The sequence below is a fragment of the Microtus pennsylvanicus genome, chromosome 16 (assembly GCF_037038515.1).
Source record: "Microtus pennsylvanicus isolate mMicPen1 chromosome 16, mMicPen1.hap1, whole genome shotgun sequence".
Classification (NCBI taxonomy): Eukaryota; Metazoa; Chordata; class Mammalia; order Rodentia; family Cricetidae; genus Microtus; species Microtus pennsylvanicus.
In genome coordinates, this window is record NC_134594.1 from 10,409,870 (window position 1) to 10,423,649 (window position 13,780).

At 45.3% G+C, this 13,780-nt stretch overlaps 1 protein-coding gene across 1 annotated transcript; it reads right to left on the reverse strand.

Moving 5' to 3' along the window:
- Positions 1 to 560: 560 nt before the first annotated feature.
- On the reverse strand, positions 561 to 13,633 carry Ndufb5 (NADH:ubiquinone oxidoreductase subunit B5). The gene is made up of 6 exons (XM_075950869.1): positions 13,448 to 13,633; positions 7,301 to 7,389; positions 6,037 to 6,103; positions 3,873 to 3,934; positions 2,771 to 2,877; positions 561 to 757 (listed from the first exon to the last, which is right to left on the reverse strand). Exons 1-6 carry the CDS (start codon positions 13,569 to 13,571, stop codon positions 637 to 639), a joined length of 570 nt encoding a protein of 189 aa, XP_075806984.1. The 5' UTR covers positions 13,572 to 13,633; the 3' UTR covers positions 561 to 636.
- Positions 13,634 to 13,780: the final 147 nt, after the last annotated feature.

The window sequence follows — 13,780 nt, forward strand, 5'->3', positions numbered from 1 at the left end:
AACATGGCGATTCTGGAAAGAGGCAGAGCTTCGGTGCCATGGTCAGCAGGCAGGGAAGGCTTGGTGATCACAGCCCTGCAGGTTCACTCACACCTCATGAGTTCTGGAGACCACACCCAGGGCTTCACGTGTGCAGCGTTTACAGAACAGAGCGCTAAGAAAGTCTAGTGACTGTGGTCGTGTGCATCTGCATCTGTGTCTGTGGTTCTAAAAAGAGTGGTCTACACCCCCGAAACAAAGCAAGATGTCACATCACACACTGTAAGACTAGTCTGCTAAAGTCTGTTTATTATGGCGCTAACATTTTTATGCGGTTGGTCCAGTATTTCTCACGAAAGTTAAAATCCAAGTAGTCCTGAATAACCACCATCTGCAGTGCAGTACACAGATAACTGCAGGCCCTGAACACTCCCGGGACCGCTGCACTCCACCTGCCAGACAACAGTGCCCCGGATCTCCAGTTCTTATTACCACCCCATAAATCTCAACAGATGAAGCTGAAAAGTCCACATGGAATACAACACCTGAACCACACGAAGAAACATCCAAGGAAGGCGGTGTGCACCAGAGCAAAAATACAGAATATTTATTCATTTCTTTCTACTAGAAAGAACATGCTGTTCTTAGACAAATGGATCAGTTGTCAGGAGTTGCTTTTGGAGAATGATCAATGAATTCCTTCTCAAGGGTTGGGTACTGAAACCAGGGCCCGTCACCCCGGGACCGCATCAGTCTTCGAACTTCCTGCTCCTTTAACCTGAAACAAAGGGAACAGGAAGAGTGAGCGTGAGCACGGACACAGGCAGGTGCAGCCGCTACTGCAGTCAGCACAAGGCTCACAAAACAAAACAGAACCGCCACAGCACACAGTTACACACAGCTGACCATCCATGCTCCTGTCCACAACAGCCGAGATATGGAAGCAGCCTAGCGGTCCATCGACAGATGAATGTGGCTCATGGGCACAATGGAGTTCTATTCAGTCACAAAGAAAATGCAATAGTGCCATATGCAGAAAAACCCAGGAAGCAGGAGATCATCGTGTTAAATGGCAAAGCCAGATGAACATACTGTGTTTGGATTCCTAGGTGGAATTCAGACTTCATACACACTGATGTATACAGATTATGCAGATATACACAGGCTATCAAAGCAGATGGAAAACTATTGGGGGCAGCATGGGGCCTGTGGGAGGGAGGAAGGAGGACAGGAAGAGATCAACAGGAAAGAGGAGAGCAGATAAGAGAAGGTAAATGGGAGGTGAAGATGATTAACATAAAATGAAATGTGTTTATGAAGATGCCATCAGGGAAGCCATTATTTCATACACTAAAAAATTAATAAAAAAGAAAATGGTCCAACAATCCCAGCTACAGATTTAATCACTCACTGTACACGTGAGAGTCTGGCAGACATCCCCTACACCTCTACCAAGTCAGGCACTCCTGACTTTGCCCATGTGCCTCACTTACACTGATCAGGGCTCCCCACAGGCCCTGCCCCGTGGCTGTGTGACAATGCTTGTCTGTCTTCCCAGAATGCCTACCAATGTGAGAGTCCTGTGCTGTGGGTGATATGCCCCCGTTGTGGGAAGGGCCTGCTGTCTCTGCTATCACTGTTAGGAAAGGCAACTTCTCCACAGGAAGTGGAGTCTCTCTCACCAGCATCTGAGTGGCCTACATGTGACATTCAGTTGTTAAATCAGAAGGGGAAAATCAGAGTCAAGAAAAACATCCTCAACTCAGCGCCAAACTCAGCCTTCTTGAACTGGGTGACCTGAACTACACAAGAAGCCTTCCCTACAATACATCCAAGGCCACCCCTTCACTATCAAACCTTGACCCTCCGAAATACACAAATTAATCTTTTTATGACCAGAAATGGGCAACTGCAAAATCACTTCCTAGGCATTACCTTTCTAGCCATGAGATTATAGACTCTGTGCCTGTGACCTGAAGAGCTTACTTAACATTTTACAAACAACTATATTCAATCCTTCTTTTCCCTACTCTTCTAAATATAATTAAACAAATGGGTAACTATTGTAATTAAAGAAAGAGTTCATAAATTTGAGGAGGGGAGGGGGAGAGTTTGAAGGACCAGAAATGATGCAAATATAATACTCATGTAGAAAGTTCTTATAAAAATAAGAAAAATTAAGTAACAAAACAAAAAGTAAGATACAGCCAAAAACCAAAATAACAAAACCCCCAAGGCTGAGGAAATGGTTCAGTCAGTAAAGAGCTGGCCTTGCAAGGATGTGATTTCAATCTCAAAACCTATGTAAAATATCTGGGCTCGTATTCCAATGCTGAGGAGGCAGAAACAGATCCTGGAGGTGCTAGCCAACTGCACTGATGTAACCTAATATCAGACGAGCATTTCCTCTAGAGACAGCCCAAAAGGGTTGCATATGGCAATTTCTAATCGCCATATTACAGGGCAGTTTCTATGGCTTCTATGACATGTGCAGGGGGTGCTGTGTGCACAGAGTAGCTTATTCAGAGTCCTTTCCAGGGCTAGAGAGACAGCTGCTGCCTCATGTCTGCTGGCTCACAAAGGCCTGCAACTCTAGCTCCAGAAGATCTGATGCCCTCTTGTGGCCTCCCAGGGCCTACACACACGTGATAAACACACACACAGACAGACATATACCCATAACTATCCGAAAGAGAGAGAGAGAGAGAGAGAACATTCCTTTCAATATGAGCCAGCATCTCCCCAGCCGTCCCACCAGGCACGCCTTCTCCTTCCCAGCCCTTTCTCCTACCTCAATTCAGCCTTTTCAGACTCAATCTGGAGGATAGCCATGGTTTTTTCATAATTCTTTTCGGGACAATCATAGAAAGTTCGGGCAATCCATCTTGATATTGGGTGCTAAGGGAAAATTTGTTTAGAATCAATTACCTTCTGAAGGAAGTTTGCTTTTCTGGTTGACTGCTGTTTATGTCAACAACTTTCACATGTGTTCAATCATGTCCACCACTAGGTTCACACTCTTGCCCCACGTCTGAGAAAAGCACCAAGGTGGTAGCATTTGATCAGTCTGCTTCAGTTCTGAGCCATGTGCTCCCTTCACACTGCACTTGGGGCTGCAGCTTAAGAGCAGGGCAGGGCAGGGCAGGGGGCAGACCAGAGGCTACTGATCCAAATGCAAACATCTTTCCACCAGGCTGCATAAATAAGCAGATTTAATTTAGCCTATAAGGCTTAACATAATTTTTTAATGAAAAGGTACCAAGAATCTTTACTTACAAAAAAATTAAAAAATATTGTGAGCGAGGAAAGTGGCTCAATAGTTTAGATCACTTGCTGCTCTTGCAGAGGATCTGAGTTCAATTCCCAGCATCCACATAGTGGCTCATAGCCATCAGTAACTCCAGGTTACTCCTCAGGTACCAAGCACACATAGTGGCTCACAGCCATCAGTAACTCCGGGTTACCCCTCGGATACCAAGCACACATGTGGAGCACATTCATATATTTAGGCAAAATACCCAATCATATAAAATAAATCTAAAAAAGAATTCTTAAGTTTAAAATGCACCATCTACTTGATGTAAAAAACTGAAAACCTGGGCTGGAGAGATGGCTCAGTGGTTAAGAGCATTGCCTGCTCTTCCAAAGGTCCTGAGTTCAATTCCCAGCAACCACATGGTGGCTCACAACCATCTGTAATGGTGTCTGGTGCCCTCTTCTGGCCTGCAGGCATACACACAGATAGAATACTGTATACATAATAAATAAATAAATAAATAAAATATTTTAAAAAAACAAAAAAAAACCCTGAAAACCTATATCATAACTGCCTAATTAAGACATTTAACACATTAATAAGCTATCCAATAAGAATTCTAAAGAGCTATGCAAACCTTGTAATACTCCCAGTGTTCTGGGATGTAGCCTTCTGGGATTTCTGCAAGTTCAGCTTCACCTAGTGAGAGAAAATGATGATGACCCCAGGTTAGCACTGACGGCCACCAGTTCCACACCAGCCCTTCACGCAGCCAGCAGCCAGCTTCTCATGGTTCCACAGGCTGCTTCCTCTAATGTGCTAATTCATGGGGAAGATCAGTCCCCTTGGGAGGGGCTTTTATCCATCTTCTAAGTGTAAGACGGGACCTCCAACACCTCAGCAGAGCCTCCCATTTTGTTCTTATATAACGAGACATAATAAAGGATACACTGTTTGTTTTTACTTTTTGTTCCTCTGTAAATCTACCAGACAGAATATTCTAAGATTCAAAATAATTCAGTGATGTGGGGTTCCCCTCTGTATGCTGTGAATACCATTGGTTAACAAAGAAGCTCCTTTGGGCCTATTGTAACACAGAATAGGGAAAGGGGGGAATTACAAGCAGAAATGGAAAAGAAGGCAGACTCAGAGAGAAGCCATGAAGCTGCTGCAGTAGACAGATGCCAGATAGAACCTTACCAGTAGGCCATAACCACAAGGTGATACACAGATTAATAGAAATGGGTTAATTTAAGATATAAGAGCTAGCTAGAAATACGCTTAAACAATTGTCCAGACAGTATTGTAATTAATACAGTTTCTGTGTGATTATTTCAGGTCTGGGCAACTCGAAAACAAAAGAGCAGCCTCTTCCTACAATTCAGCACTTTAAGATACTGCTCAGAAGACCTTTAGTGTGTATTCGATGTCAGAGACTCAGTCAGTCAGTGCCTGTCTCTGTCTGTCTGTCTGTCTGTCTGTCTGTCTGTCTGTCTCTTTCACTCTCTTCCCCACTGTTACTCTATTTCCCTGATCCAGCTTGTCAAGGCTGATTCTAGAAAAGGAAAAGTAGTGGTTTGAATAAGAATGCCCCCCACCATACCATCTATTTGAATGCTTCATCACCAGGGAGCAGAACTGTTGAAAGGATTAGGAGGATAAGGAGGTGTGGCCTTGTTAGAGGAAGTGTATCATGGAGGCTGGAGTCCACACCAGACACAGCTTCTCTTTCTGCTTATGGATCATGACGTAGCTCTCTCAACTACTGCTTCAGCAGCATGTATGCCCCCATGACCCCACCATGATAATGGGTTAAACCTCCAAAACTGTAAACAAGCCTTCAATTCAATGTTTCTTTTCTAAGAGTGGCCAAGGTCTGCCGGGCAGTGGTGGTGCATGCCTTTAATCCCAGCACTTGGGAGGCAGAGGCGGGCGTATCTCTGGGAGTTCGAGGCCAGCCTGGTCTATAAGAGCTAGTTCCGGGACAGGCACCAAAAGCTACAGAGAAACCCTGTCTCGAAAAACCAAAAAAAAAAAAAAAAAAGAGTGGCCATGGTCATGGTGTTGCTTCACAGCAACAGAACAGTAGCTGGACAAGGGAGAAGGAAGATGAGGCTTCAGAAGCCACCTCCATGCTGTGAATACCATTGGTTAATAAAAAAAAACTGCTTTGAGCCTATAGCAGAGCAGGGCAGAACAGAGGTAGGTGGGGAAAATTAAACTGAATGTTGGGAGAAGGAAGGCAGAGTTAGAAGCCATGAGCCCCACCAGAGACAGATGCCAGAACTTAACCTGGTAAGCCACAGCCACGTGGCGATACACAGATTAATAGAGATGGGTTAAATTAAAATATAAGAGTTAGCTAGAAATAAGCTTAAGGTATTGGCCAAACAGTATTGCAAATAATGTGATTTCTGTGTGGTTATTTCAGGTCTGAGCTGCCAGGCGGTTGGGAAACAAACAAGTGGCCTCCACACAACAGAAATGTCCCCACAGGCTCATGCACTATTTTAACAGTCCCAAAGCTGGAGAGATGAACTAGTGACTAAGAACAATCTCTAAAGGTCAAGACCGCCCTGGTCCCAGCAAGCTTCCCCTGCTTCCTGGTGCCTTCCCACTCCAGCATCCACCTCATGGCAGACCAGTGTCTCTCTGAAACCATGACAAAATGAACCTTCCTTCCTTACACTGTCTGTGACAAATGTAACTAATGGAAATGTTCATAATTTCCTTTTTAAAAACTTGTGTATATGTTTACAAATGTTATCAATTCGTGGAGTGAGCCTAGATGATGTACTTACCAATAAATATGTTCACCAGCGTTATGCCAATCAGAACTGGAACCCCAGTCAACATAAGGTAGAATTTCTATGAGGAAAAAGAAAACGGTTTCTCATGATCTTTGCTACTTCTCACACTGAAATTATCCTCATTCAATTTCCTTAATATCCCTACTAAAGAAACATGTCAATTTGAGAATCAGAATCACTGATTTCTGTTACTTTTCTCTCTCTGATTTAGTTATTAAACACAACTATTTAGTACAATATGTGAAATGACTTTTGACTTCTTGGTTAAAGCAATGCAATAAAGAACACTCTGTCTGAGCCGGGCGGTGGTGGCGGCATACACCTTTAATCCCAGCACTTGGAAGGCAGAGGCAGGCGGATCTCTGGGAGTTCGAGGCCAGCCTGGTCTACACTAACTAGTTCCAGGACAGGTACCTAAACTACAGAGAAACCTGGTCTCGAAAAAACAAACAAACAAACAAAAAAAAAATTCTGTGTTGGGACGAAGTATGGAAACAGTAGCATTTCAGCCACTGAATGTCACTGGAGTCATGGTAAGAAGACACTCATGCCCATGATAGCACACACCTGGGGACCCAGCATTGAGGAGGTGGAGGCAGGAGGAACAGGAGTTGAGTCAGCCTTGGCTACATAGCGAGTTTGAGGCCAGCCTGGGATAACACAAGGTCCTGTGTCAATTTTTAAAAAGAGGACTAAGAAGAAGCAGTGAGAGCAGTGGGGAGGGGGAGTCTCGGGCAGCGGGAGTCCATGGATGAGCATTTTGGGGCAGTGAGAGTCCAAACAAGCCTCCATTTGTAAGCCTCTGGTTGTTACTTCTTTAAGACCATGAGATACACACAGTAGCATTCTAAATAAGCGGGATTATTTGCGCTACTGCTATATTAAGAATATTCCCTTAAAAATCAGTACTCAAATAGCATAAATTTCTTTTAAAAATCACATCCTAAAATAGAGGTGCTTCACTAGAAATCTTCCAGGGGCCTTGTGCAGATTTATTTTATACTTGAAGAGGAAACACACTTGGGACTTCAGACCCCATCCCCAGCAGCAGGAATGGCTGGCACTCGGTCTGCAGTCAACATGAACCCTTGCTTTGAAAAGGTTCTAATTAACTTTTAAAAATGTAGCAGCAAATCAAGACTTTACTACATAATCTCAGCATCCCGAGGGAAAATAGTGATTTTAAAATGAAAGACGTCTCCGAAATGGAACCCCCCCACCAAACATTCTGTAGTTAAGAACATTTTCAACTTACCAGCAACCTCAAGAAGCGACTGTCATAGTATGAAGTAGGCTTGATGACGAACAGTCTCTTGCCATGGTCCCCACTGTGCCGCACAGGAGCTGGAAATGTGAGACTGTTTAACAGGGCTCGTGCAGGGGGTGGGCAGAGGAGACCCTGGACACTGTGAGTAAGTGTGCTTTGCATGCACATCAGAATGTGTAGGGCACACTGCAAAGACTGACTGGCTGCTCCCAAAGGCAGCTCCTGCTGCTGCTGCTATTTTCTTCTCGTTTCTAGCAGTAACCAGGTGAAGCCTGGACAGGACTGGCAGCGTTTACTCCAATCTTCAGCAGAAACTTGATTATTACAGACTACACACTCTATGGTGTGTGTGTGTGTGTGTGTGTGTGTGTGTGTGTGTGTGTGTGTGTGTGTGTTTTGTGTGCGCGTTAGGCTAAACTCAGGGTCTTGCATATGTCAGTCAGGTATTTCTACCACCAAGCTATACCTCATCCATCATATCGTGACAAAATCCATTTGTAAGTCATCTCTGACTAAGAATATCCTCCTCCTCAAATCAAAGATTTGGAATGATTTCAGCCTTGGTGGAGATAAGTGGAGGCGGAGTGTGCCTCCTGAATTCCTTCCCTGCTCTTGTCCCATGGAGACTGACAAGACGCCATCAAGCCCAGAAGGACCACTGTTATTCAGAAGGGACGGCTATGCTTCTGCTCAGATTCCCACTGAAGCAACTGCACCCATCACAGCAAAGGAAACCCAAAATTGAACCCACCTGAAATTCCTAGATGGCGATACTAAGAAGATGTAAGATGTAGGAAAGAACGGTACCCTTTATTCATGTTCAATGGCAAGAACTGCTCCCCCCCACCCCCGTCCCCGCCCCCGCCTTTTAGGACCACAGAACATATCCTGCAGGAAGCTGATGCTGTTCTATCAGATGACATGCTCCCTTTGACACGCCATGTGCCCAGGGATGTGCACAATTGTCCTTTGGTGTCAGCATCCATGAGGAACTAGTTCTGGGTACCATGGATACGAAAATCTCCAGATGATTAAGAACCTTAAATAAAATGGCATCGGCACAAGAACCCACACACATTCTCCTATATACTCTAATTTCTAAGTTTATAATACTGAGTACAGTGAATGACATGTAAACCATTGCTACATTGTATTGTAAGGGAATAACAACAAGAAAAGGGGTTATAGGAGCAATTTATTTTTCTAAATATTTCAAACCATAATTGGCTAGATCTGTGAATGCTGACAAGTGAACACAGAGGGCTATAGTTAGCCTAAAAAAATGCAATCCATGCAAAGCATCTCTAAAGCCCCAGGACCTAGACTCCTGTGAATGACCACAGTGGGTACAGACAGTGTGGTGGCTTGAACAAGAATGGCCCCATAGATTCGTATCTGAACACTTAGAGAGTGGCCTTGGAGGAAGTGTCACTGGGAATGGGCCCTGGAGCTTCAGAGACCAAGTCAGGCCCCGTGTCTCGCCCTTCCTGCTGCCTGCCTATTTAGTGGAGACCTCTGGGCTACTTTCCCAGTGCCCACCTTTCTCTTCCAACCAGAGAACAGAGGAAGGATTAAATTATATGCAGCTTCAGTGAACGATCATTATAGCTGTATAGCAAACACAAAACAAACAACGGGCACTCAGGAGGCAGAGACTGGAGGAGAGTTCTAAGTTCGAGCCAACCGGGGTACCCGGTGAGTGAGACCTGTATCAATGTTTCATGCCCCCAAAAAAGAACAATGGAAGAAAGCTTGGACTGGCTGCATTAGAAGAATATTAATGAGGTTAGCAAAGTGAACTGCTTTCTCTTTCTTAATACGATTACCCAACTGTTTAACAATCACACTTGGTTAAATACGCCTGATGACTGCTACTCCCACCAGCCGTCCTGAAATCTGCTTGAGAGTGGTCAACTCCCCACAGCCCTGAGGTCTCTGTCTGCTGAAGTGGGAGGGCCATCTGCTCACATTCTGAAAACAGTACAATGAGCACAGCTTACAGGACTAAGTCTTCAATAAATGATTTTTTAAATTGTTATTTTTTTCAAGTGTGTGTGGGTAGATGCAGGTGAATGCAGCTGCCTATGGAGGTAAGAGACATGGCGCCCTGTGGTGGGAATCTAGTGGGGTCATTCATTGTACCTAGGGTCAACCTTAGGATGTAACAACTGTTTCTCACTGTCATTAGGGTAACAGTACAATGTTTGTTTGAGGTACCTAGACCTTGAAGAAATAAGGGTAGAGAACAGTGATTGTTTCCTATGATTTATGGGGCTGTGTGTCTGAGGAAGTTTTCCATCCATTGCATGACACTGGTCACAAGACTATCCAGGCACACTTGGAGGTCTTGAATTACTGGGTACCACACACAGTACACAATAAGGACTAAGGTTGCAGGGGTGTGAGGATTTCCTTCAGAGAACATAAAGAATAGATCTAAGGGGCTTTGGTATGAGGAACTTATTGTACCCCAAACACAACCTTTGTGTACAATCAATAAGTATGATTCTGAACGGAGGTTTGAGGTTCAGTTCACAGAAACTGTTCCTCCCTGCTGCCAGAGAGCCTCAAGTTACATTCTGAGGTGATTATCCTTCTTTGAATGGCCTGCACAACACAGAACACCAGACAGGGTCCCTCAGAAGCTACAGTTAAAGGCTATTGTAAGATATGCAATGTGCATACTGGACCTGAACCCAGGTCTTCTAGAAGATCAGCACTGTTAACCACAGAGCCATCTCTCCAGCCCCCTCCAATAAATGGTTTTAAATATGTGAGTCACTCAGGAAAGCTATTTAGAGTTTGCTGACTACTACCAAGTGATGTCAAGATTAAGTAAGACAATGTAGCAACTTTCTGTCTGCATTTCAAACATCAAAAACTGCTCATTCATAATCTTTCTCTGTATTCTCAGATAAAAGTACCATTTTAATTATCTGGTCTAAAAATCTAAGTCCTTGTCCTTATATCTGTCAGTCTTTCAGCACTTAATGACAAACTGATGATTCTAAGAAGGGCTAGTGAGGTGGCTCAGAAGGGAAGGACACTGCAGTCAAGCTTGATAACCTGAGTTTGGTCATCCGATCCCACAGTGGAAGAACTGATCCCCACAAGTTGCCCTCTGACCTCCACACACATAGGCACTTCAGCTTTGTGTCCAGGCCCTCCTCCACCCCAATTAGGTCCTCACCACCTTCGGTCCCACTCTCTCAACATCTAGGTCTCCCCAAAGTCCCACATCCAGACACCAGAAAACCCACCCACTACTTCTGCCGACTCTGCCTGTTAAAACGATTATCTTCATTTTACTACTCCTCGTCTTAGTTCACAATACTTTGTCCACATATCTGTTGGTCAGCTTTCCTCTACCTGAAAAATATCTGTGATACATTAGCTTTAGAATGGGGAGGGACTCAGAGTTTCCCATTCATAAGCTGGAAGTCTTGCTGGTTGAGCCTGTTGCAAAGCATGATGGGAGCATACAGCAGCACAAACTGCTCATCTTCTAGTGGCCAGGAAGCAGAGAAAGGAAGAGGAGGGGCTGATGCCCCAATATTCCCTTCAAGGGCACAGCTTCAATGGCAGGAAGACCTTAGACTGAAATTACACCTCTCCGATGCTCGATCCAGCTACTTGGAAGATTGGGGCAGGAACATCACAGGTTCAACGCTGAGCAGCAATCTTTGTACAATGTAAATACGTATTACTGTCACTGGTTAATGAAGAGCTGACTGGCCCACAGCTGGGCAGGAAGAGACTGGGTGGGAGGGTCAGACTAGGAGGGCTCTAGGAAGAAGAAGGTGGAGTCTGAGAGTCAGCAGCCAGATGCAGAGGGAGCAGGATGTGTACAAATGAGGTAACAAGCCATGAGCCATGTGGCAGCACATCGATAAATAAGAGTTCATTTGAGTTATAAGAGCATAAGCTATCGGCCAAGCTTTTATAATTAATAAGTCTCCGTGTCAGTTATTTGGGAACTGGCAAGTGGGAAAGAAAAGTCTGACTACAGACAGCCTGCAATGCAGCGTGTATTCAAGACCAGCCTGGGCAACTTAGTGAGGCTCTGTCTCAAAAATTTATAAAGAGAAAGGAAAAAGAGGGCTTACGGATGCAGCCCAGGGGAAAGAACTCAGCTGACTTGTATATGCAACAGCTTGTATTTCATCAGCAGTACCCAAGAAAAAATAAAATAAAAGGGCAAATGTCATGCTGTATTTTAGAATTTGTTTTGAAAAGACTAATGCATGGGTCCAGGCGCATGGTGCCAGAAATGTCTCCTACTCCGTGTTTCACAGCTGCCCTGTAAGATCTTCCAGATGAGGAACGAAGAGCGCGACCAAGAGGTGTGCACTCAAGGTCACAGAGTTCTAAATTCTGCAACCAGGATTTCAATCACGTCAGTCTAGAGCCAGAGAAAAGAAGATGGGGGAGGGGCTTAACACCTTTCTGTGATTCTCAAGAAAACGGTGGAAGAGATGAAGACTTTCAGGAGACAAAGGCACAGGACGCCTGCGAAAGCAGTGATACGGTGAACAACCACGGTCGGAACGAGCAGCTACTAGGCATTCCCTGTTCTCATCAGAAAGATCATCGACCACAAGGGTAGGGAATAGTACAGAGGGAGGAACCTGGGAGACTTCACTTTAGCTAGACTCCATCAAGCCCTCTTTGGGAGAGAATGTGAAGGTTCTCCACTTGGATATCTGAGGATATTTGTAATAAGAAAAAACGGTTTGCAAAAAGATTTTGCCAAGTAGTGTTAGCACATGGAGTTTGCATTAAGCTTAAATTTTTGCTGGCAATTTTGAAAGCACTGATCCTGTCCAGCATGATCCGGAAGGTCCCTGTGCATACTGCCTCCTTCCGTAACGGTGCCACTTAACTTGGGAGAGAACGGGTAAAACAGGACAAGATGTTTAGAGACTGGAGAGAATGCTTTTGGTTTTAGGGTAAAATTTTCATTTTTCTGTACTGCACAAGGCAGACAGTGAATCTCTGACCAAGAGGATGAAATGAATTAACACTTAAAACAGTGCCTGACACTTAACAGATGCTCAATAAATATCACCACCATTATTGCCAACGTAGTAGAATGGCAAATAATTTTTAACGTTAGTTAAATCGGTTTCCTCTTTTGTAAAATGAGGGAATAATAACATTGCATTTACTTTTCAGAGTCTTTGGAGAGAGAAAACAGATCGAACACTAAATAAAGCCATGTTTACTCTTCTAGAAAGCAGAGGGACCCGGGTCAGGTTCCTAGGCCCTCACTATGACTGTCCTGAGCCCTGAGCTCTTTAATCCTTTTAGGCTCCTTCCAATTGCTGCGACCTTTTAAAGCAGTTCCTCATGTTGTGATGACCCCCAACCATAAAAATCATTGTAATTTTGCTATTGTTATGAATCGTAATGTATATATCTGTGTTTTTCAATGGTCTCAGGAGACCTCTGTGAAAAAGGTCGTAACCCACAGGTTGAGAAGCACTGCCAGAGAGTAAAGTTACGGCTGCATTAACACACAACAGACACAATCTGGACTCACCTTAACATTTACACAGTCGTTAACACTATAGTCTTTTAAAAAACAAACAAAATATTTTTGTGGACTTCTAAACGTCGTGAGCTCCACGGGAAGTTACTATTGTGCCTAAGGCAGCTGTCACCTGGTGGTGCCTTTCTACACCCGTGCCTATGAGCATCATCCCAGCCTTCACTTCAGTCTACCTGCGGGTTAGAACCAGCCACAGGTGCCACCTATCCAGATTCGGCCGTGAGCCCGGCGCTGCAGCGCAAACCTGCAGTCCCAGCACTGGGGAACTAGAGGCGGAGGGTGGGAAGTTCGGACCTCCTCGTCAATAACAAATGTGTGTTGCCCTGGGAGACGCGGACGGCAGCTCCACGCCTGTCTGTCCTGGCCGCAAGTAAGCAGCAGCCGGCACGGTGAGTGACATCGTGCCTCACGCACGCTAAAACAAGGCCATCGGATTTCTGCAGAAATCTAGCCAGTCTAGAAACCTCAGCCTCGTCTAGAAACCCCAGGCCAACTTCGTCCCTGCGTCCCCGCTCGGAGGTCCCCAAGGTCACCTGGAAACAGCCCTCCCACCTCTCACCCGCGTCTCCGAGGCCTGCACCCACCGACAGTCTTCGGAAAGCTCCGTGTGAGAAAGCTTCCGACTCCGAGTCTAGCGCCAGCACGGCGGACAGACAGCGCTGTCAGCGCGGTGACCGAAGCCCGCTGCAGCAGGCTCATGGCCGCCATGGCTACTGCGGGCAGGGGAGGAAGTGGGGTGAGCAACGGGAGCCGGGAGGGACAATCCACCTGTGAGGGCGAATGCTAGCGGCGGCCATGTTGAGTAAGGGCAGAGGCCGGTTCCTGTTCGCTTCACGTGTGGGCGCTCGCGAGCAGACCTGACGACGTCGTGGGTGGGGAGCGCGAAGAGAGCCCATAGAAGCACTATGGCAGATAAG